At 44.1% G+C, this 24533-nt stretch overlaps 1 protein-coding gene across 3 annotated transcripts in view; it reads right to left on the bottom strand.

Annotated features, from left to right (window-relative positions):
• SCN10A (sodium voltage-gated channel alpha subunit 10) overlaps positions 1-24533 on the bottom strand; it is an 89625-nt gene that overhangs the window by 15619 nt on the left and 49473 nt on the right. For 2 of the 3 annotated variants that reach the window (XM_072793306.1, XM_072793308.1), the window contains 7 exons: positions 14169-14528; positions 12273-12719; positions 10791-10928; positions 9034-9157; positions 7622-7776; positions 4251-4424; positions 9-131 (listed from right to left, as the gene is read on the bottom strand). In XM_072793306.1, the coding sequence (XP_072649407.1) occupies positions 9-131; positions 4251-4424; positions 7622-7776; positions 9034-9157; positions 10791-10928; positions 12273-12719; positions 14169-14528 (1521 nt within the window). The remainder of the gene's footprint in view (positions 1-8; positions 132-4250; positions 4425-7621; positions 7777-9033; positions 9158-10790; positions 10929-12272; positions 12720-14168; positions 14529-24533) is intronic. The other variant, XM_072793307.1, reaches the window with a different exon arrangement.

Genomic DNA, 24533 nt, shown 5'->3' with positions numbered 1-24533 from the left:
GGTCTTACCCTCATGCCTTCGAATCGAGACAGAGCCCGCAGGGGCCTCAGGGCACGGAGGGTCCGAAGGGCTTTGATGGATGCCACATCAGAATATTGCAGGATCTTCGCTATAAGGCTTATCAGGGAGATCTGGATGCAGGCAAAGAGCAAAAACATTATTCTACTTTCCAGAAGATCCTAGTAGAAGGAGACAGGAAATCCCTCCCACCACCTACTCTGTCCAAGCCATCATCTTGGCTCCAATCTTATTTTGAACTCCAGTGAAAGGTCTAGAGAGAGTTCAATATCTTTCCCTTTATTAAGGATTTCATTCATCACGTCTCTGAGCCTCCGGAAAAGAAAAACTCAGTCTTCCACATCACCACAATGTGGTATGGGTGGTCAAGCTCTCAGTGTATTATATCAATCTTCCTTTTCCCCTCTGAGGCCAGACTTCAACAGCCTTGAAACTGTGACTTCCAGAGACTTGGAGAGATGATGTCCCTTTGTGGGGGTTATGCTGAAAGTCTATTTTGAAAATGCAAAGTGAGTCTCAATTGTATTTGCTCAGAAATGTGGAGGGCAAAGAGTCCTGGTCTCAGTAGGGTCTAGGTTCCTCTCAACCCCTAATTTTTTTGTGTGTGTGACTTTGGGTCAGTGCTTTGCTAGTCCAGGTCATACTTTCAGCCTGTATAAAATGAGGGAGTCAAAGGAAGAGTGAGTGGCATGGCTCATGAAATCCAGCTTTGACAGATGGCTGAAGTGTAATGACTGGGTTGTGACTTCCTGTTGGTCTTTTTAAAAAGTGTTTGATCAAGGACTGTAAAGGACACAAATTGACATGGACAAATGGTCACACCTCCCAGAAACTTTGAGTAAACCATGCATAGGTTTGAGCTTGCTGGAGACTGTGACCCAATACTGGAAGACCCCAACTGCATCATGACTAGTGGGCTGGATTCAGACTTAGCTTATCCTGGCAGCCAGGTGGGGAGATTCACCAGACCATCCGAAGGGAAGGGGTCCCCATGTGGGTGCTAAAGCCTTAAACAATGTCTATTCTCTGAATGGGTGGCTTATTCCACCAGGACAAAGAGCTAGAATGGAAAAAAAAAAAACCACTTTCTTCATCCATGCAAGACTCCAGACACCAGCAGGTCTGGCTGATAGAAGGTAGGGAGGTTTGGGGCCAGTTTCATGCTGGACCCTATTCAGCTTTTTGCTCAGTCCCCTGGGAAGGTTGCCTCATGTGCAAAATCTATAGTTGGAGCAATCAGGGTCTGGGGTCTTTCCATCAAAGCCCTCTACCCAAGCCCAGCTCCACTCCCACTGTTCAGGTTGCTAGCCTCCCAATTGGTCTCTAGTACTGCATCCATTCTCCAGTGCAAATTTGATTGTAATTATGTGTGTCTCTTGCTCCCAGACTTCACTAGTGCTTTATCACCCTCAGGTTAAGTTCCAGATTCCTTAGTCTGTATTATACTAGCTGCAGACTATGTATTTTTTCAGTCATGTTTCACTCATATATTCTACCCAAATAAGATTGTTCTCTAAATATACCTGTGTCTGTACTTTTGCTCAGGGTCATCCTTTAATTAAGACTGGCCTCCTCTGGTCCTCTTTGCACCTCAATGCTCCTGTTCATTTTAAGCCCTATGTTTAATGTCATTTCCTATATGAAGCCTTCCCAACTTCCCCACCCCCACAGGCTCATGTCTCTGTGCCCCTAAGACACTAATTATTTCCAGAAGTGCTCACCATATCTCCCCCTTATAATAGGTTTCTTTCTTTCTGTGTGTCTTATCTATCTGCTGAAAGATTATAGCACAAACTCCTGGAGATAAGGAGTTTTTATTTCTTGGCTTCTGCCTCCCCCAGAGCACTTCATAAGACAATCCTATATTCAGCAGTCATAAATAAACATTTGATAAGTTGAACAAAATATATAAGCATTTTCAGATGGATGAAAGGAAGGAGGGAAAGAAGGAAGAGGAATGGAAGGATGGTTGGATAGAATAATGCATTAAAGGATACAAAGATAGATAGGACAGATAGTTGAAAGGAAGGATGAAAGAAAGAAGGATAAAATATGGAAGTATAGCATAGTGGACGGATGGAATGGATGAAAGGGAGAAGAATGGATGACTGGGTAAAATGACCAATGGATGAATGGAAAGAGAAAGTTGTATAGAATAAATGAATGGAAGAGATTATAGAATGGATGAAAAGTTGATTGGTTGAATGAAGGAATGGAAGGAAAAGGGATTAACAGGCAGATGGGTGAAAAGAAGGAAGGATTGGGGTATCTGGATGGCTGAGTCAGTTAAGGGTCTGCCTTCAGTTCAGGTTGTGATCCTAGGCTCCTGGGATTGAGCCCCACGTTGGTCTCCCTACTTAGTGGGGAGTCTGCTTCTCCTCCCTCTGCTCCTCACCCTTCCCTCTCTCAAATAAATAAATAAATAAATAAATAAATAAATAAATAAATAAAATTTTAAAAAAGAAGGAAGGATAGGTGGATGGTTAAAGGAAAAATGGGAAGATGGAAGAATGAATGGATAAGAGGATGCTTGGATCAAAGGTGCATGAATGAGTGAATGGAAGTTCAGATGATTGGATGGTCATATAGAAAGGTGAATCAAAAGATATAGAAAGGTGATTCAAAAGGTGAATCAAAAGGATTAAGGAACAGTTGATAGATAAGATAGGCAGAAGAGAAGAGAGAAAGCAGAATGAGAATAGATGGAAGGAGGGAGAGGACTGACAGGATAAATGGAGAAGTAAAGATGAGTGGATGATTAGAAGAAAGGAAAAAGAAAGGATGAACGGCTGGGTATATGGAAGGAGGGCTATGGGGAAGGAAGGATGGATGGTCAGAAGGAAGAATTAGGAGGAAGATGGATGGAATGAGAAGGTGAGCATTTAAGGTGATCGGGGCTTAGAATAGTGAGACATATGTAGGGAAGGGCGCCTGTGCCCCTAACAAGGGTGCGAAGCTAGAATAAAACATTTTTCCTTCACTTATGAATAATTATTTTATATGCACAAAGTTATCACCTGTGACTCAGATTTCAGGCCTCACAGTTAATCCTTGTGGTACAGTGTCCTGATGCTGCCAACACGTTGGTATCAGGAAAGAAGAGAATTGAGTACACAGACCTGCTGTGGGGGACCTGCCAGCACAGGAGGCTGGACAGAATGTTCTGTACTGGACCCCATCCAGCTTCAGGAGGCAAGCACTGAGTACAGACACATTTACTGACACCTCTGATGTGCAGACCTTGGTCCTGGTGGCTGTTGGAGTGTGGGAGGCAGAGACAAACACAGCACAAGCATTCCCCTGCCTGTGGGGACCCTCAGCTGTGCCACAGTGAGCAAATCATTCAGGCAGCCACTCTGTAAAGCCAAGAGGGCAAAGACCTGGACAGAGATAGAGGATTGTCATGGGTGAGATGAGGGAGAGACCACTCTTGGATTTTGAGGGCTTAGGAAGGCTCTTAGGAGATTTCATTGAGGATGGTCTCCTCACAGCTGGGAGGAATCACAAGTCTAGCATGTGGGAAGCCCTTGGTAAATCCCCTCATGCAGCAGTTAGTGGCCATGGGTTAGTGTGAATCTGAACACACATGCTTCAGCTCAGTACCTCTCCAAAGGGACCCTCTGTCCCTTCTAGTGCCACTGTGGAGAAGCCAGTGGGGCAAATTCAGTGATTCTCAATCTGGCTGCACACATATTGGACCTGCCTAGGAGCTTTTATAACATACTGATGCCTGGGCTCCACCTTGGACCAGAGAGATCTGAAACTCAGGGAATAACAGTGTTGGTTCATTGTATTTTTAAGAGCTTTCTGGATGATTCCAAAGCATAGCCAGGGCTGAGGACCACTGAGCCAGTAGGTGGGAAGATTCTCTGTGCTGTGCGGTCCTGGGCTCACCCTCAGTCCAGAAGCCCTGTCAAGGGATGCAAGGTCATAAGACCCTTGAGAGCCTCATGTGTCATCTTGCTTCAGATGTAAACCACAGAGGGCAGTCAGTAGTCTTTCTGGGTGGAGACCTAGGAACTGAGGACTCACCTGAGCATCGCCACTGGGCCAGAATCATGTACTGTCTGATCTTACCATTCACCAGTGTGTAGGCTATTCTCAGAGATCTTGCTAAGTGTTCAAGACTTTTCTCTGGAGTGGCCTATAAGGCAAGGTGTCAAGCTTCCTTTGTGCTAGCTGCAGCCAGAGGTGAGGGCCCCAAACCCCATGTGTGCCAATGAGTCACTCACGTTCACGATGAGAAAGTCCAGCCAGCACCAGGCATTGGTGAAGTACTTCTTAAAGCCGTAGGCCACCCACTTGAGCAACATCTCCAGCACGAAGATAAAAGTAAACATCCTGTCAGTATATTCCAGCAAGGCCTTCACTGTGGGCTTCTGGTCAAGGTGATAGTCTTCAAAGGCCTGGAAGGAAGGAAGGAAGGAAGGAAGGAAGGAAGGAAGGAAAATAGTAGGTTGCCTGGATCCACAGCACTGGGGCCCAGTAACAGGGAAGGACTCAGCCAGCCCTGTTCTCAGGCCCTGGGAAGGCTTTGGGAACCAGGTGGCCTGTATCATTTTGTTTTCTCTGCTCGGGGTGTGCGGTGTGTGTGTGTGTGGGTGGGGGGGGGGTGGTTGGTGGAGTATGGGGTGAGGTTCAGTGAGATTGTAGAAGAGGAACTGTGACATGCAAACCAGGACCCCCTAGAGCCAACAGGAGCCCGCAGCTTGGCTTACTCTTTGCAGGGGAGCCGAAAGCAAGGGAGAAAGGAAACCTCAAATTGGGGCTTGGAAGTGACCCAAAGGGATCCTAACAGTGACTTAGTTTAAAAATAAAAGCATCAAAGGATGTTCACAGCCAGTTCACAAAAAATGAAAGTAAGAATCGCCCATGAACCTCTGAAAAAGAATGTTCTATCTCACTGCTAATTAAGAAAATGCAAACGAAGGTGCCATTTTTCTCTTAGGAGACTGGTGAAGATAGAAGAGAGTCAGGCTAAGGCCAGTGTTGTGGTGGCTGTGGGGAGGTGGCTTCTCTTATACTTGACCAGGGGCTGAAAACTGGTTCAGTCTTTCCAGAGATCAGATTGGCAGGAAGATTCAAAGGTTTCAGGAACTCAGCAATTGTGCCTTCAAGAATTCAGCCTAAGGACACTGGATGTTTGTGCCCCACTCAGACACCGTCAGAGGGGCCAATGCAACCGTCCCCCAGCTGCTGTGAGGTTGGCTGCAAACAGCTAAAGGATGCCCCCTTTTCCTGAGGATCTCCCTGGGCTGAGGGAGAACTGCCTCCACCTGCAGAAATGCCTAGGAGGTTAAATGCCTGATGTGGATGCAGCTATGGCCAGTGACTACCTCCTTTGCCTCAAGATGGGACAGCTCTGTGGTACCCTTTATGCTATAGCTCCTGTGGGATCACGCAGAGGAGGACTTCCTGGGAGCCACGTCTTTTAGCTCCTCTCCCGATCCTGCCTCCTTTACAGGTTCCACCTCAGGGTATGCCCTCCACAAGCTCCTCATGCAAGAATCCTTGCTTCTGACTCTGCTTCTAATTGCACCTAAGACAGGAAAGAAGCCAATGTCCTCAAAGGAGTCTAGGCTATTCAATGCTTATTAGAAGTAAACACAGGGATTATTTAAATAAATGGTGGCACATTCCCATAATGGAATGCACTGCAGCCATGAAGTCAGATAGTAGGAGTATATTTACTGTGAGAATTTACTGAGAAATTACAGAATGCATAAATGTGGTTTCGGTTTTGTAATATTTATGTATTACATGCATAAGAAAGATGGGAAGGAAGTCTACCAAAATGTTTTCAAAGTGAGATTCTCTCTGAGTGATAGGAAAATGGGTGATATTTTTTTCTTTGCGTTTTCCCATAATTTCCAAGGGTGCTTTTTTTTTTTTCACTTTGTCAGATGAAAACTCATGTTATTTTTTTTTTTTAAGTACTCAAAGTAAAAGCATAAGGAGGACTAAATTTGGTGCCAGCCTGTTCGGTCCCTTGGGGAAGGAGATGGGGAGGTGAGGGCCCAGCAGCTGGTGCAGGATCTGCGCTCCCTGCTGGGAGGGAGGGGGAGCAGCTGGGGTGAGTGGAGTAGGGGCACAGAAAGAAGGGAAAGAGCAGGAGAGCATGGAGAAGAGAAATGAGGAGAAGAGGCCCGCAGGGGAAGATAGGAGCTGAGGAGGTAATGAGGAAATGTGACTATTGTCATACCTTGTCAACAGCAAATGTGACTATTGTCCTCATCAAGGAGGACAGGAAAGAGGGGAGGGTGGGAGAAATCACCGTCCATCTCCCCTTGCCTGGCAATGTGGCCTGTGCACCAGAGCTGTACAGACACAGCTAGGGCAGTGCACAATGGCCACCCTGGGTCAGCAGTGAGCGCCTTCAGATGCTGCCACGCCCTTCCCCTCCCCTGAGGTGACAGCGCAGCCCTGTCTCTGGAGACTTTCTTCTCTTGGCCTAGTGCCATGGCCTGCCAGGTTACCCCCTCCCCCCATCCCTGATCATGTCTTCTCACCTGCTTTGCTCCTCCCTAAGGCTGAGGATATACACTGAGTGGTTTTGGCACCTTCCTGGGAAAATCTGGCATTTAAGCAGGTGCCCAGATATCCGGTAGATTGTTTTTAGGGAGTAAATGACATATGAAAAGCAAAACAAGTGAAAACATTTGGAGCCATGAATCAGGAGAGAGGGCTTCTCGTCCTCCCTTTAACTAATTAGCTGAGACCCCAGGCAGGCCCCTTCATGTCTTCGGGCTGTGACCTCATCCATAATATGCAGACCATGGGGATGGCAAGTCCCTTCCTGTGTCTACATTTACCTTGGTTCATTAGGAAGATGAGTTGAGATTTGCAGTGAGCATAAGCTGTGGCACAATCTGAAGCATCCTTCCTTGTCCTACAAAGCTGGCCATTCAGCAAGGGGCTAAGGAAGCAGCTCCTAATTCAGAATCTCTATACCTGTAAGATCTTGTTATTTAAAATGTGCTCTTTGGACCCACAGCATCAGCATCCCCTGGAGCTTGCTGGAAATGCAAATTCTCAGGCCACACCCCAGATCTGATTCAGAATCTGCTTTTAAACAAGTCTCCCCAGGTAATTACATTTTGAGAAGTGCTGATAAAATGATTTGCTGTGAGCTTTGAATGAGTAATAGTATTTGTAAGTGGCTTGATAAGACCGAAGGATGACAGTCTTTCAACTGGGCCTTCAGAGAAGACTGATGTTTGGGAAGCCAGGGGTTAGAAAGCCAGGAGCTTTGGGATCAAATGAGGGCAAAGGTAGATTTTACTACTGACAAGCTGGGTAAACATGGACAAGTGCCTCAAATCCTTTCGGTGTCAGTTTCCCCATCTATAGAGTGGGATGTATGCCCTCACTGCTTGAAATACTTGCAGCCAGGTTTAGCAGGCTGTGGCATGGAGACAGCAAGCACTTACCCTTCCCTGCTGCTAAGAGCAGCCTGCTTGCTGGGCTGCAGGTCTCCTGCCAGCCACCCCCTGGGAGTTTCAGGCTAGGAATCAGGGAAGCTCACTGCTGCAGCTCCAGGGCCTTGGGATTGTGGAAGACCCCATCTGGAGGGCTTCGGGACATGGACCCCACCTCGCCTTACCAGAGACCCACTGCTGAGCAGGATCATGAAGATGATGAAACTCTCAAACCAGCTGTGCTCCACGATGCGGTAGCAGGTCTTGCGCACCTGCCATCCCACAGTCCATGGAAACTTGCTGATGTCCACTTTACAGCAGGGACAGCGGCGAAGACAGCCTGTGGGGAGAGGACTGATGGTGAGTGATGTCGCCCTGGGGAGGGAGGAGCATTTTTGCTCTAGCCCCACTGGGGAAGCACTCTCCCGGGAAGCCTACTTGCCACCCCTTAGGAAAGGAATTCTTCCCTGGAACAGGAGAGAAGCTGCACCCCTCTCAGCAAGCCTCTCAATCCTGGCCTTCCGGTGTTCCTCCCTACCATTGGTCTCACCCACTCTCAACTCCTCCTGAATTATCATCCTTGTTGGGAAAGATACTGGTGGCCCCTGTCCCAAGCCCACCTATTTCTAGAAGCCCTACAAGCCTGGGGGCCTGGGCCTCATGCTGTGTGAGGGGCTAGGCCCTGAGCCTGTGTTCAGCTGAGGGGCCACCATGTGGCTGGGATGGAGCCTGGGCCCAGTCTAGCCCAGGGTTGTGTGGAAGTGTTGTTGCTTTTTTTTTTTTTTTAAGATTTATTTATTTATTAACGATAGACATGGAGAGAGAGAGAGAGAGAGAGAGAGAGACAGAGACAGAGACACAGGCAGAGGGAGAAGCAGGCTCCATGCCGGGAGCCCGACGTGGGACTTGATCCTGGGTCTCCAGGATCGTGCCCTGGGCCAAAGGCAGGCGCTAAACTGCTGAGCCACCCAGGGATCCCCCGTGTTGTTGCTTTTTAATTGATAGATTTTTTTTTATTATTATTGAAGCCCCAATGACTTTCATAGTATGAACTATATGTATACCCACTTCATGCACGCAGATCCAGGGAGAACACAGCTTGCCTCTATTCTAAACACGGAGGGAAGAAAAGAGCAAGATGTATTTTGTGCCTTTAGGACAAGATGGCTGCTGTGGCTCAGGGTGCTATGGCCATGGACGTTTTTTCTGCCTTTAAGAGTTACTCAAAGGGTTTAGGGGCACTCTGGGTCCCTCCTCTGGGTCCTTTATGTCCCCAAACAAGAGGGTTTATCTTTCTGCTATTCAGCCGCAAGAGGACTGGTTTATAACTCAGCAAGGTGTTTCTGAGCGTGATGAGGAAGGCACAGCTTTGGCAGCCGCGTCTGACGCGGCACCTCTGGGTGCTGTGAACTGGCATTTGTGGGTCATGCTGTCCTCCACTGCCCTAGTTTGGGGAGGAGGCAGTGAGAGGCCCTTTTTGTCTGTCTCTGGTGGAGCCCAGGGCCGGGGACACACAGATGCCCGGATGAGAGTTTGTGGAACTGGATTCTGGCCCGAATGAACGTCCACACGAGGAGGCCTTTGGCGGCGGCTTTACCTTCCGTGAAGCAGTCATCTGGCTCTTCAAGGTCATCTGCCAGCTCAGGGATCTTCCTCAGGATCTCCTCGGGATCCAGGCAGTCCACCGTGCTGCCCTCTGAGGAGCTGCTGTCGTCCCCTCCCTGCAGGGCAGAAGCCCGGGCGTGAACTCAGCTCTCTGAGGCGCCCAGCGAGGCTGCCGGTCACTGCAGGTCGGCGGGGCCAAGGGCTCGGAGGCAGGGAGAGCCCGTCGGGGCTGTGCCACGCAGACATCCTGCCTGCTGAGGCCCAGAACAGGGATGCTCTCTCCGGTGCCCCAGAGGGTTAGCTGTGCGAGGCTTTCAGCCTCCAGGCCCCTGATGGAGTGCTGGCGAGGGCCCGAGACACCGTAATTACACCCATAAAGACTCTCGGCATTCACTGGGCTTGAATATTTAATCACGGAGCAATGCTGCAGGGGCCCTGCTGCCCTCCTGGCAGCTCCAGCCTTATAATGTCTCCAGATGAATTCAATTAGGAGTTGAAGCTGCTCTCATATTAGTAAACCTGATAGCTTGGCTAATGGACCCAAATGGTGGGGTGGGTGCCCCATCTGTCACTGTCAGGCCCTTCTCTGCCTGGTCAGGGTCGGGGACAAAACAACAACAACAACAATAAAACCAAAACCAAAACTGATCCCCAGCAGCTGTATACTGAAAACACTGGGTAGAGAGAACTAGCCAGGGGAATGCTTAGAATGTTCTGAAGGAAACATGATGTCCACGTGTAGAAGGTGGCAAACCTCACTCAGCAGGAACAATGTGGCTTCTGTTCACCCAGGGTCCGCCAACCCCATCCCAGCCCACCCTCTCCTCTTACCCTGCTATGGTCAGCCTTGCTCAGGGGCACACAGCCAGTGACTGACATTCCTCAAGCTGAAGGGCTTGATAACTTTGGGCATGAATGATGTTTTCCTTATCTTGGCCCCGCCCAGGCCTGTCACAGCATCAGCTCTCAGTGACTAGGTGTCGAGTTAAATTCCTGAATTTAATGCGGTTGTATTAAAGACGCTAAGTCTCTCTAGCTACCTCATCCCTGTAGCTCGTTTTCTTCAGAGATTTGTAATGAAACCACCAAGTTTCTTTTTACCTCTTCTAAGACATTCCTAAACCCCAATTTCACTTCCTGCTCAGTCTATGTAACTCTGTCAGTACACTACTCAATACAGACAACCTCTCCAGAGCATCAGAATGTTTTTGGCTGGAAAAAAATGATGTGGACAAAAGAGAGTGGGGGCGGGGGCAGTCACAGGGAAGACTTCCTCACCCACAAGCGACTCTGACTTTCATCTGTTGGCTCAGAAAGACACTTTCTCTGTGCATTGTCTTTTGTTTCCTTTTTTCTTGGCTGTCATTTTCTGGGCACTTATTCCATTTCAGGCAGGAGCTAAACAGTTGACAAGCAGCATCTCATTTAAGCTTCAAAAGAATCCTACCAGGTAGGCATTACCATTCAGTTTCAGAGATGAAGACAAGGAGACTCAGAGCACCTGAGGATCTTGTCCTTATTATCCACCTCCCCACCCTGTGGAGTACCCCCCTCTTTCCACTGAAATTGTGCTGACCAGCCCAGAGGTTAGGACGGGCCTTGACAATCCTCACGATGAGACATGAGGTTATGTGATTGGCAGCAGTCTGAAACACCACTTCCCGTGCAGCCCCATCTTCCAGCCTCTACCATCCCACTGGTCAGTGTCCGACAGGCTGTGCAACCTCTCCTGGAAGCTCACATACCTACCTCTGCAGGCGCCTGGGCAACAGCCTCGTCTTTCCACTTCTCATCCACGTAGGAAGCCAGGTCCTCAGAGGACATTCCAGAGCCTGGGCTCCTGGGCGCCGTGTGGCCCTCACACGTCTCGACTTGCAGCTGCTCCTGCTAGTGAGAGAGGGTCCCATCTGGCCACCTGTGTCCACTCTCAGCTGACTACTTCTCATTTGAAGAGATCTTGCACCTCATAGTCTGCCAGAGTTAAGGATCTAATCTCTGCAGCATATATACATGCATCCATATACACACGCTTGTGTGAAGTGAGCCTGGAGTCTCCATAACCAGATCTGTTTAACTCTTGCTCCATTACTTTCAAGCTGTATGACCTTAGGCAAAAAAAATTTAACCTGTCTGATCTCCGTTTTTCCTACCTGCAAAATTGAGAAGACAAGATCTACTTTAATTAGTGATTTTGATGACTAAACATGTGAATGCTTGTAAAAACACTTTGCATGAAGTGCTTGGCTCAATAGATGTTAGCTATGACCATTATTACTTGTCCAGAGGTCGGAGTGGTAGTGAACTTGTCCGTCTGAAGTCCCCTAAGAGCCCCCAAAGTAACTGAAAATGCCTCTGAGTGGAGATAGCCGTCACAGAGTTCATGTCCTTTATTCCAGGGATGGTGACGCCCTGCCCTCGGCTGTCACCCATACAAAGGCATGTAAAATATGGCAGCTGATAATAGCAGCTGCTGGAACACAAGAAAAGTGACAGCTGCAGGGGAAGGAGGCTGTGGTAGAGCTACAGACTCAAAGCACAGCTGTCTGAGGCCACTTAGTGGCCTGGCCAGCAGCCCTGCCTATCTCTAGGGACCCTTGCCTTCCCATATTGTGTGGAAATATATGCCCTGAGTCACTGAGAAGAGACCAATGAGTGTTCGTCTATATATCAGCTTAAGGTAGTAGGGAGCTGTGCAAAGTATTTAAAAATATATGTGCTACCGAAAGGCTTAAATGTACTTTAAATTCTTCAGTGCCAAAAAGAACAAGTGTCATTTCCCTGTGATATTCTTTGTTGGGGAAAGCTGGATAAATGAGTCACATAATGATCAGGATTCCCTAAGCTTCCGATGAAGATCAGATGAATCTTGCTCTTGGACAACATCTGTTCTTAGAGGAGTCTCGTTAGCATCTTAGGCAGAGAGCCTGAGTTGGGTAAAGCAAGCAGGGCAGTTGTATGAAAGACAATCCCAAGTACCTCAAAGTTGCCTGGGACTAAGATGCTGCCCCTGCTCTCTGCTTGCCTGGGGAATTCTGATCCTTATTCCAGGCCCTGCTCAAATGCCACTTCCCCCAGAAAGCTGAGCATGGCTTTTGCTTTCTGACATCAGGTGTTCCTATGCTTGGTTTGTGGAGGGCTCATCAAGGATGTGCCAGTCCTGATGGTGGAAAACCTCCTTATTCTAATTTCCTTTTTGTCCTCCCATCAGTCCAGCCCTGGGAGGACTCTCACCTGCCCTTGGAGGATCACTTCCTGCTGGGAACTCTGAGAATCCTCCTCACCATCTTCCTCCAGGTCATCGAGGTCAGATTCACCCTCTGCAATGGGCACAGAGACCCATATGTTAGGATTGGTGATGAAGTCACTGTGGTCGTCCCTGAGGCCTCTGGACACTGAGAGCCCTCCAGGGCTCCCCACAGCTGCATTAGCAGCAATGTGGTTCTCAGCTTTGGAGCTGGAGAGTGGGAGTTTCACCACCAGCTGGGGCTCTGCCTTGGGCCAGGGCAGCAGGCAGGGCCTAGTGAAGAAGTTGCAAATGGCCTTCTTGGTACGATGGCCAAATGCCTGGATCCGTGCCAGGGCCACCTGCAGGTTGTTCACCTCCCCATCTTCATCTGGAGTTGCAAGGTTGTCGGCACTGAAGGAGTTCAGCAGCAGGGCGATGAACAAGTTGAGGACCTGGAGAGGAATGGAAGCAAAGATGGCTTGACTAATGAGCTGAGCCCCTCCACAGTCTGCTAGGCAGGCAGCCAGATGGCAGGACAGCCACACCTGGGCCTCTCCTTGTCCACCCCAACGCTTTCCCTCTTGGGGGGAAACGACATTTTGAAACCCACTAAGGGGAGTCTTGGGAATGTCCCAAGTGACCTGCCTCATGTGGACAAGGCTTGGAAGCACATTCTCGGCCAATCGTCTTGCTATTTCCAACTTCCTGTTCTTCCCCCATGAGCAGGGACTGGGGACTCCCTCCCTTTAGGAGTGGTTGTGAAAAGGAAATGACTGAGGGCTGTAAAAGTACTTGGAGTGGGGAAACTTCCTGCCAGAAGGTGAGGGACCCCTATAGCTCTGTAGAGATGATGAGCTCAGCCTGGAAGAAAGGATCTTTGGCCAACCTCCTAACCTGAGAATGGGGCAAGTTGGGGTGGCGGGGGCAGAGTGGAAGGCATCCATGACCTGAATGGGAAAGACTGAAAGGTCTGGATTTGTTTTTTCATCTTTCTTGGTTTAGCTTTCTTGTGTCTAAAACTCCTACAGTGAAAGAATCCAAGTTGGTTGACATTCAGGACAATAAGAAAGGGGCTTCTGAGGACCCGTATGTCCCCTTATAGCCAGCCAGCGCTGGTACAGCAAGGGTGTCCAGAACCACAGTAGGTTGGGGTAAGCTGAGGGCAAGGAACCAACTAGGATAGAGAAGGGGTGCTGGAGCCAATTGGCAGGAAGGTCTTCAATGGGGCTCCCCCAAATGTGGGAGTGGATTTTGTTATTGACATTGTGGCATTGGATGTTGTCCATGACCCAGCTTCTCTCTTTCATCTTGTCCCATCAAGCCTGCCCTCCTGCTCTTAGCTAGGACCTGTGTAGCTTAGAGAAATCAGTCAGCTCTCATACCAGAGAAAAATATCTTCTGAGACCCCCTAGAGTGGGGAAGGAAATTTTTCTTCAACAACTAACAGCTAACATTTACTGAGTTCCTGTTGTGGCCTAGACACTGCACTAGGCAATTTGCATATGTTATCTCCTGTAATTTAATTCCCCTGGTAAGCCTGTGAGTAAGCACTATTTTCTTGATTTTAAGGAAATTAAAGCTGGAGGAGATTGTCTCTTGTGCTGGGTCATCCAGCCTTACTAGTGGTGGAGCTGGGATTCTAAACAGGTCTTTCCATCCTGATCCTACATGCTCACACCAGCAAATCAGGTTACCTCCCAAGGGACAGTTCTTAGAACATGCCCCACATGGCTTTGCAATGTTTGAAGACTTACAGTCGGGCAGGTATGATGGGGGCATAAAAATGTGCAACATCAAAGTTTTTTAGGATAACCCAGAAGTAAAAAAAAAAAAAAAAGGATAACCCAGAAGTCTCTCCATTGTCCCCAAGACAGGGACCCCCAGGGGGGCTCGACACTTACTACCAGGTTCCCCAGCACCATCACTGTCAAGAAAAGGATGAGGCATATGGATTTCTGGCCAACTTCCATGCAGGCCCACATGTTCTCAATCCACTCTCCACACAGGATCCGGAAGACGATGAGGAAGGAGTGGAAGAAGTCATGCATGTGCCAGCGTGGCCATTCTTCATTGGGCGCAGAGATATTGCGCCGGTTGTCACGGTAGTTTTCCCCAAGTAGCTGTTTACCAACCAGAGCGAAGACAAAGACAATGATGGCCAGGATGATGGTGAGGTTTCCTAGTGCCCCCACTGAGTTCCCGATGATCTTGATGAGTGTGTTTAAGGTTGGCCAGGACTTGGCCAGCTTAAAGACCCGCAGCTGCAGAGAAATAGAGACTGAGTCAGGTCCTGGTTGCTCTGCTCTTGTCATCACCTTTCATCTCAAGTCTTGACCCAAAACCAAAGGTCAAGGAAGGCAAGCTCATTTCATTAAGATGGGGTGTTCCCAGGAAGGTGCTTTTTTTTTTTTTTAAAGATTTATTTATTCATGAGAGACAGAGACAGGCAGAGACAGACAGAGGGGAAAGCAGGCTCCTCAAGGAGCTTGATGCAGGACTCGATCCAGGACCTGGGATTATGCCCTGAGCTGAAGGCAGACACTCAACTGCTGAGCTACCCAGGTGTCCTAGGAAGCTGCTTTTAGAGACCTTTGTTTTAGTTATCTGTTACTCAAAAATATGACCAGCCTTCTATAGTCCTTATGTATCAACATGCTTCAGCAACTGCGGCAGGCAGGAGTTTTATACTGAGATGGTGGTCTTGCCATATGCATTCTATTCTGTAGCTACAGGCTTTCTAAATGTTGGCCTATTCAATGGGGGGTATGATGGAGCTTACAAATAAGTGAGGATGGCCCGCTTTTGACTGAAGAAAAGTTAGCTTTCTACAGGTAGTTCAAGACCCACTGTATTTGAGAAGTATTGGCGAACTATATTGTAGGGCATTTCTTATCTTGGGGCCACAGACAACATCTGCTGCCCCCACCAGCTCTGAGATGGCAAGTATATGATTTCATGGACCAGCATTCACATGTTTGTTTAGTTGACCAACCAAACTACTCACGTCATTGATTGCCAATCACACATGTGCCTGGCTCTGTGTGAGCCCGTGGGGTGTACAGAGAGAGATACGTGGGCTCCTGCCCTCATGGAATTAATAGCTTAGTTAAGAAGACTAGGCAAAGATCCAAAAAGCCTCCACTGTAAACATGAATGTGTGAAGTCCCACAAGAAAGCATAAATGCTATGCATACAGATGTATAAACATTTAAAAAATACATTTGTGTGGTTCTCTAATTTTTTAGAAGGAAATGTCTGGGTTCAGTGGTCATGGGTATTTAGGGAACACCTAGTAAGAGTCTGGCTCTGGCCTAGGGGTTAAGATGCAATGCTGAACAGAACTGTGCAAAAATAGTTTTAGCAGCCACACAGCAGTAAGCCCCAGGGAAGCTTTAATATTCTTATACAGGAAGTTCCATACCCTCTTCTCTTTGTGTTGGGGTGCAATGGTCTATGTTCACCTTAGACCTACCCTGGAAATTATTCTCCTCATACTGGAAACAGAGCTTAAAACCCTAGTTTTGTAGACTAAACATAGAGGCAGCAGATAAGCCCAAACAAACACTGAGCATTGGAAACTAGATGGAGCTGTTTTGTGGAGGGTTTTGGGAGAATGCCAAGTTTCCTTAGCAACATAATTGCTACAGGTTTCCACGCTCACAGTAAACTCTGGACAAGTGCAGAGGCAAAGGCTATAGTAGGGCCCTGATGCCACCTGCCACATCACAGAGACTTGTGGGGCATGACTTGGGTCAGTGAGAGACATATGGGCATGCTCACTGGCCATAAGCAAAAGGACCAAGCGCTGACTCTTGCCTTAACTGAATCTAAGTTTCCACTGCTTCCTTAGTTAGTTGGGGTGGGGGTGGAGAGCTTAGAAATTAATATAAGAGTCCTGTTAGGTAGCCATTTGTTGTCCATAATTAAGCTTATGCCAAACTGCAAGCAAATTGTGTGTAATTGCTATTAGAGGGCATGAATCAAGTGGTCCTTTATGAATTCTTTTGTTGTCATTACAGAAGGCAAGAGAACAAGATCACTTCACTTGCTGTTCTAGAGATATCTGGGCTTGGGGGCCCCTAGTCTTAGGTATCAGTCAATACATATTTATAGAGTGCCTACTGTGGAGCCCCCAGATAAGCTGGCTAGCTTTTGCTAGTGCCTAGAGTGAGTGGTCCAGGAGAACAGCCCCACATGCACCCACGATTCCCAAGAATCTCACCTCCACTCCCATCCAATTGCTTTCTCTACACTTTGCCCAGCTTAGCATTACATCAAAGGGAATTCTTTATAATATCACATAAGGCTTATAAATTGTTGCTTTTAAGTGCTGCTGAATATTACTTCATATTTAATTAACCATTTCTCTAGTTAATCTCATAATTAATATAAAAACTTCTATTTAGAGGGGAAAAGACTGGAAGGAAATAAACCAAGCTGGTAACATGGACATATTTGTATGGAAATATATCCAAATATTTTGAATCTTAGAGTTAAACTTTTCTCTTTATTTTCAACTTACTTGAATTAAGAGGCTTTACTTTTAGAAAAAAATGGAAAGTCTAAAGGTAAGTCTGTCCTCTACTGGGGAGGTTACCACTTGGTGATGAAGTGGGCCTTGTGAAAAATATCAATAGACAGGATAATATGGTAGACCATACTGGGTCCCCTTGGTTTTGTCTTTCCATCAAAAACTTACTAAAAATGCTGGATAATAAAATCCAAGATACACTGATGATTTATTAATAAAGTAAGTAAATTCTTGAGCCAAAAATTAAATAAATATGGGAATTTAGATATACAGATTATTGAAGCTAGCTTTTTCTCTGAAGACATTTGTAAAACCAAGTGAATCTAGCATGGGTTTCACTGGTCTCATGAAGCATGGGAAGCAGGAAATGTATCTCAGGGCCTGTCTAAGGTAGAAGGTCTAACAGGAATTTCTCCTCCTTTTAGGACTAGATTCCAAAGATCTATAACTTCCATGTAAGGACAAACCAGAAATAAGCCCAGAAGAATGCTAGGAACACTAAATGGTCTGGGTGGAGGGTGGAGAACTGACACTCAGAATTTGGACCTCCAAAGGCTCCTCACAAAAGGTTTTACCTCGAATTCACACTACTGAGTTATTTCAAGCTGAGAATTTAATTTAGAGCAGACCTATAAAGTACCTTGCAGAAGTGAATGCAAATACTCCCTGAAAAACCACCCTACAGCCTCCACCCAAAAGTGTCTAAGAGTTGCAGTAAAGCAAACAAATACATAATAATGAGGCATCATGAGGGAATGAGATCCATGATGTGTATGTGGAGACTGCCATTCAGTTTCTTTAGGTAATAAAATTATTAGCCAGAGATAACAGTATAATTAGATATAATATGTTAAAAAAATAGGGCTCAGCGGTTTAGTGCTGCCTTCAGCTCAGGTCGTGATCCCGAAGTCCCAGGATCGAATCCCATGTCGGGCTCCCTGCATGGAGCCTGCTTCTCCCTCTGCCTGTGTCTCTGCCTCTCTCACTTTGTCTCTCATGAATAAATAAATAAAATAAAATCTTAAAAAAAAAAAAGAAATAAAACATAAACTGAAAAATGTATGCAGAGAACAAGAAACTAAATAATAATAAGTTTTGAAAAATAACTAGAACTTTTAGAAATTAAAAATATAACACAACATTAAAAAAAACCTTATGGAGTAGTTTCACATCAGATGTGATATAGTTTAGGAAAGAATTAATGAATTGTAGATATATCAGAAGAAATTATCCAGAAGGTAGCCCGGAAAGACCTAGATGGAATATATCAAAAAGTCATAAGAACACAGAGAACAGAGCGGGAGAGTTTAATATATGTCTAATGAAAGTCCAAGAGAAGAAAGAGTGATGTGGAGGCTAGATTTGCCCATATGATGTCTTGGAACTTTTTTGGAACTGAAGAAAATCATAAATCTGGGGATTTAAGAAATCAAAGAATCCTAAGCATTACAAATAAAAAAAATAAATAAACCCATACCTAAACACATGCTAATGAGATTACAGAACAGCAAAGACAGAAGATTTTAAAAGCATCTAGAGAAAAAGAAACAACAGTTAAATTGAAAGCTGACTTCTCATCAGCAGCAATAGAGGTTAGAACACTGTAGAATATCTTCAATGAACTGGGATAAAATAACAATTAACTAGAACTTTACATCCGTTAGAAGTTGTTCTTAAAGACAACGGCAAACTGAATGGCACATTTTAGATAAATGAAACTGAGAGAGATTCTTGCCAGAAGACACCCAGGTAAAGAGATTCTAAAAAATCTGCTTCAAGCAGAAGGAAAGTATCACATGCAAGAATGTAAAAAGAGCAAGGATGTGTTAAGCATGAGGGTGAATCTAAACAAGCATTGAGTGTATACAACAATAATGTCTCATGGGGCATGGCGGAGAATGGCTATATGGTCAGCATTCGCTTCTGCTCCTCTCAGACACAAAGGAAGACTGTTTTCCACTTTTAATTGTAAATAGTTGAGGTCATGTTATTGGATTCTGACTGATGGAATGCCGATGGAGACAGTAGTGTATGCTACTTTCAGGCATAGCCATAAAACACCAGTGCACTTTCTCATCCCCTCCCATGGCCACTGTAGAGGTCACTCATTGAATATGGTGACATCACATTATCCTGGATCCCCGAGTTACTCCTTGGAGCCAACACTCCAGGAGAGCTTCCCAACTAGCAATGAATATGTTGTGAAACAGAAACCTCTATTAGGTTAACACAGAGATATATAGATTGTTGCAATAGCCTAACTATACTTATCTTTTTTTTTAAGATTTTTATTTATTTCTTCATGAGAGACATAAGGAGAGAGGCAGAGACATAGGCAGAGGGAGAAGCAGGCTCCCTGTAGGGAGCCTGATGCAGGACTTGATCCCAGGACTCCGGGATCTCGACCTGAGCTGAAGGCAGACACTCAACCACTGAGCCACCCAGGTGCACCTAGTCGTACTTATCTTGAATAATGTAGAAATTGGTACATTGAAAAGAGATATTGCCATTTCAAGCCATCAAATATGTGGCACTGGTTTAGGGTCATGTCACAGACAATAAGGAAACTGACATAAGAAGGCTCAGAAAGTGTTGATCTGTGTTGCAATTAGTATTGTGGGTCGGTTGTAGTCAGTTACATTTGTCAAGCTGTTGCAAGAAGAGATGCTTTTGGAGAATATTTGGCGGATTAATAAGAAATAAAAGGAAACAGAATCCAGAACTTTAGAGCCTTGAAGTTTCAGGAAAGTACACTGCTTTAGATACGAATCAATTAAGCAATAGGATCAAATCTTAAAGTATTGCAGACCAGTTAAATTTTTAATGAAATGAAGTAAATCTTAGCAAAGATTTGCTAAATGCTGTAGCCACCATTTGAGAGCCACCAGTTGAGAGAGAAAGGCACGGGGATGAGAAAGCAAAGAAATAAAGAGGAATTGAGAACTTTGTCAAAGACAAAACTATGGGAGTGTAGGACACAGAGAGGTCTGAAGCCACCTAAATTTTGAAGGATTTGCATCACAAAAGAAACCATGAGCTCTGAGTGAAAAAAAACCTTTGACTGGGTGATGGGCACTGAGGGGGGCATTTGGCAGGATGAGCACTGGGTGTTATGCTAAATGTTGGCAAATTGAACTCCAATAAAAAAACTAAAAACTAAAAACTAAAACTAAAAACAAGCCTTGGCCATGTTTCCACAAGCAGGAGGCAAGCTTTGAAGACTGTGCAATCCTTCTTTGGATGTGGCAGCATCACTTCTTGAAGTAGTCCCACCTGAAGTTGACTGGCTTGCATTAGACTATGATATGAGTGAAAAATAAACTTTGATTGGGTTAAGCTATGGAGTTTTGGGTATTGTTTATGCGACAGCTAGAATTATTATTGATTAAGTCACATAGCTTTTTTTTTTAAACAAGATAGAATTAAAATATTTAACACAATAGTAAGTTGGGAATTATTTATGATTGATTAAACCACATAACTTTTTAAAAGCCAGATAAAATTTAAATGCTAAGTACAATAGTAAGTTAGGAAGGGGTAAATGTAATGAAAATTGGTCTTGGAAAGTAAAGGTTTTAGCTAACTTTTGACTTTAATTAAGTAATTCCTAAGGTAACCACTCAAAGAATAAAAATAGAAAGGCTTGCAAACCAATAAAGGAGGAAAATAAACACTCTAAAATAGATGAAGAATTGAGGAAGAGAGGGAGCGCCTGGGTGACTCAATAGGTCTGCCTTTGACTCAGGTCATGATTCTGGGGAGATTGACCCAGCAGGGAGCCTGCTTCTCCCTCTCCCTCTGTCTCTATTGCCCCCACCTTTGTGCTCTCTCTCTCAAATAAATAAATAAATAAATAAATAAATAAATAAATAAAATCTTTTAAAAAAAGGAATTGAGGAAAAGAGGGAACAGAAATACTAGGACAGATGAAGCAAATAGAAAACCCAAAATATGATAGACACAAATCCAAACATATCAGTATTCACAATAAAGTAAGTCGGCTAAATGTTTTGGTTAAAAGACAAATATTGGATTGTCAGAACTAAAATAAGAATCCAAAATCTGACTCTATATTTACAAGACTCATATAAAAACCCTAAAGATATACAAAAGTTGTAAGAAAAAGGAAGGGTAACAATGCACCATGCAAATTCTATACCAAAAGAAAACATGATATGAGGCAGATGAGATTTTTTTTTAGGCAAAAAGCATTTTTAGGGAGAAAGAAGGTCAATTCTTACTGATAAAAGTTTCACTTTACGGGGAAGATATAACAACTTAAAATATGTATGCATTTAATAACACAGTCTCAAGATAGAACCATAAGGAGAAACAGACCATGCCATAATCATAGTGGGAGATATTTTTATACACTACCATCTCAGTAATTGCTAGAACACGCAGACAAAAATAAGCAGGGATTTAGAATATTTGGACCACACAATGAACTTTCTCTAGCCGATGGATATATGCAGAGTATTGTATCCTACAACTGCAGAAGACACCTTTTCAAGGGAATAAGGAACAGTTTCAACATGCTGGGCCAAAAGAAAATTCCAATAAATCTCAAACCATTAAGTATGCCTTGTATGTTCTCTGACTATAATGCAATTAAGTTAGAACTCGATAGCATAAAGATATCCAGAAATTAAGAACTGTGCTACTAATTAACCTTTGAGTCAAAGAAGAAATCAAATTTGAAATTAGAAAATATTTAGAACCAAACAATAAGGAAAATTCTACATATTATAGCAGTTCTTAGAAGGAAATGAAGCCTTCAATGAATATATTGGAAAGGAAAATAGGTTGAAAATTCCATCTTAAGAAGTTAGAAAAGCATAAAATATGTAGGATGGAGAATGTAATTAAGATAAGATGCAGGATTACATGAAATACAAAACATCAATGAAGGAGAGGAGACCAATGAGTTAAAAGTTGGTTCTTTGAAAAGACTAATTAAATTGACAATCTTTGGCAAGGCTAATAAGAACAGACAAGGAAAGCGCAAATCACCATTTTTAAAGAAAAAGGTAACATAAGTATAGGTGATATAGACCCTTAAAATATAATGGCATAGCATACACTACTTTATGCCAAAAAACTTGAAAATTTAGATAAGGGAAATTTTTAGAAAACTATAACTTATCAAAACCAATTTGAGAAACAGAAAACCTGACTAGTCCCACAGCCAGGAAGAAAATTAGGTCAGTAATGAAAAATCTTGACCTCAGATGGCCTCATTGGTGAATCCTACCAACCCTATAAGGAATAAATAGTTACAATCTTACTCAAAGACTGGGTATAGAGGAAGAGGACTATTTCTCATCTCTTTTTATGAAAATGAGCACAACCTTGATACCTAGATGCTAACACCTGTCAAGTGCAATGTAGGAAGGAGAATTACAGGCCAAATATTACTCATCAATACGGATGCAAAAATTCTAAGCAAATTCTAAGCAAACTGAATCTTCCAGTGTATAAAAAAAAGTGTATCCAAGTGCAACCAAGTCAGGTTCATCCCAGGAAGGCAAAGTTGATTTAACAGTAGAAAATCAATTAATATGATTCACCACTTTAATGGATTAAAGGACAAAAATCATTTGATTATCTTAATACATGCAGGACAATTGTCTGATAAAATTAACCATCCATTCATGACGAATATTCTAAACAAAGAAACTTCCTAAAACGATAAAGGTTTCTTTTTTATCTTTAAAAAAGCAAATGTTAGGCTTGGTGAAATATTGAAAGCACTCTCTTTGAGATCAGGAAAACAGCAAGGATGTCTGCTAATAACACTTCCTTTCAATAGTATACTGGGCATCTAATCAGCACAATCATGTAATAAAAAGAACCAAATGGTATAAGCATTAAAAAAAAAGATATAAAACTCATTATTTGCATATGACATGATTGTGTTAAAAATTTTAAAGATTATATAGATAAATCAGAATTAATAAGGAATTTCTGAATGCAAAAGTGCTAAATAGCAAAATGTTAGCAAAACAAAAAACAAAAACAAAAACAAAACAAAAACAAACAAACAAAAAAACAACCCAGAAAAGGACATTTAAAAAGAGATTTCATTTATAATAGCATAATGAACTAGGGAATACCCAGGAATAAATCTAACAAAAGATGCAGAAAATTCCTTGTGGAAAAAGTTATAAAGCTTTAGGGAGAGATTATGCAACTATTGAAAGATTAAAAAAATGAAGAGTGTGTTGTTTTCATAGGTCAGAAGACTATATAATGTAAAGGTTGCATTTCTTCCCCAATTGATGTAAAAATTATTGCAGTCCCAATAGGAAAGAACAACACTTTTGTGTGTATGTGGAGATGTAACTTGGCACTTCAATTCTAAAATGAATATGGAGATACAGATATTCTTTAAGAAGTAAAACAAGGTGGGTGACTTGCCTTGTAGACACAGACACACTCAAGGCAATTGCAGTATTTAAGATGTGGTATTGCTACAAGGACAGACCAGTGGATGCATGGAGCAAGGATTTAAATGATGGGGAGGGAGGCAATGCTACTCTGAGAGGGAGCAAAAAGCAAGAAAGAAGACACAGCATTTTCATTTCTTCCTTAGTTTCTTTCCTTCCTTCTTTCGATCAACAACTGTTTATTGAGTTCCTACTATGTGCTGGGCTTTGGGATAGAATGGCAGACAAGGAAACCCTGGGTTTTGTCTCATGGATAAATGTAAACTGTGTAAAACAGGCTAATTTGATGGGAGAATCCACCTTAAGTAGTAGATAGTAGTAGTAGATGGGAGTAGTAGATAAGGTGGAGAATCCACCTTAAGATAATGTGGCTGGGGAGATAAGATAAGACACCTCAGGAGGTGACATGTGGGTTGAGCCAGGAGAAATGAGAATGAATCATCTTAATTTTTCTGAAAAATCTAAAACTGTTCCAAGAAATAAAGTATATTAATAAAAACTATGAAACTGATGATCTGGGCTGTGTGAATTTTCTGCAGTAATGCCCACAGCTCAGGGGTAGGCACAGCAGAGGGAATATTTGGCTTCAACTTCAATATTTTCTAGGATTTTGCCAAATACAAAAATGTGAAGGGCTAGAGGCAAAAGGTGGTTGAGTTTGTTTTAAGAGTGTAATGATACTGATGGACCATGGTACCTAACCCAGGTAATGAGAAATTTGGGAGACGGTAAAGGAAGAGGACTCAAAGCCCCCAGGGAAATATGGGGGTGGTAGCTGTGGTCAGGGAATGGGAGATGAGCAGCATATCAGGATCAGGAAGGTGGGGGCAAAGGGGCAGGTGTCTGGAAAATTCTGTAGGCCCAGGCTATGGAGTAAGCCTGCCCATTTGTGGTTGTCTGAGAATACAGGCAAAAAAGCATGAAGACTTGAAAACACCATGCTTGTTCCCAAGTGTGGCAAAAATGTTCATATTTTAGTAGGAAACTAACTTCAGGCCCTCACAGGGCATAAGGAGTATGGAATCTTGCTCCCTCAATGTTTGTGTATGGGTGTCCCACACTGACCACTAACTTAGGCGCCTGTCTCTTCACATCATTTTCTAGATATACAGAGAAATCTGTCCTTATTGAAATGTCCTTCTAAAAACCTGTCCTTCAGAAACACTAAAAAAGTGTTTTAATTCCTCTCTTCTCAAGTTTCCAGGTTATAGGCAAAGGCCCTATAGGCCCACTGTGCCCTTCTCTCCATAGGACAATGAGACAGGTGTCACTAACTGGTGGTACAT

This window comes from Canis lupus, chromosome 22 (assembly GCF_048164855.1).
Source record: "Canis lupus baileyi chromosome 22, mCanLup2.hap1, whole genome shotgun sequence".
In the NCBI taxonomy this organism is placed as follows: domain Eukaryota; kingdom Metazoa; phylum Chordata; class Mammalia; order Carnivora; family Canidae; genus Canis; species Canis lupus.
This window is presented reverse-complemented; position numbering and strand designations above follow the sequence as displayed.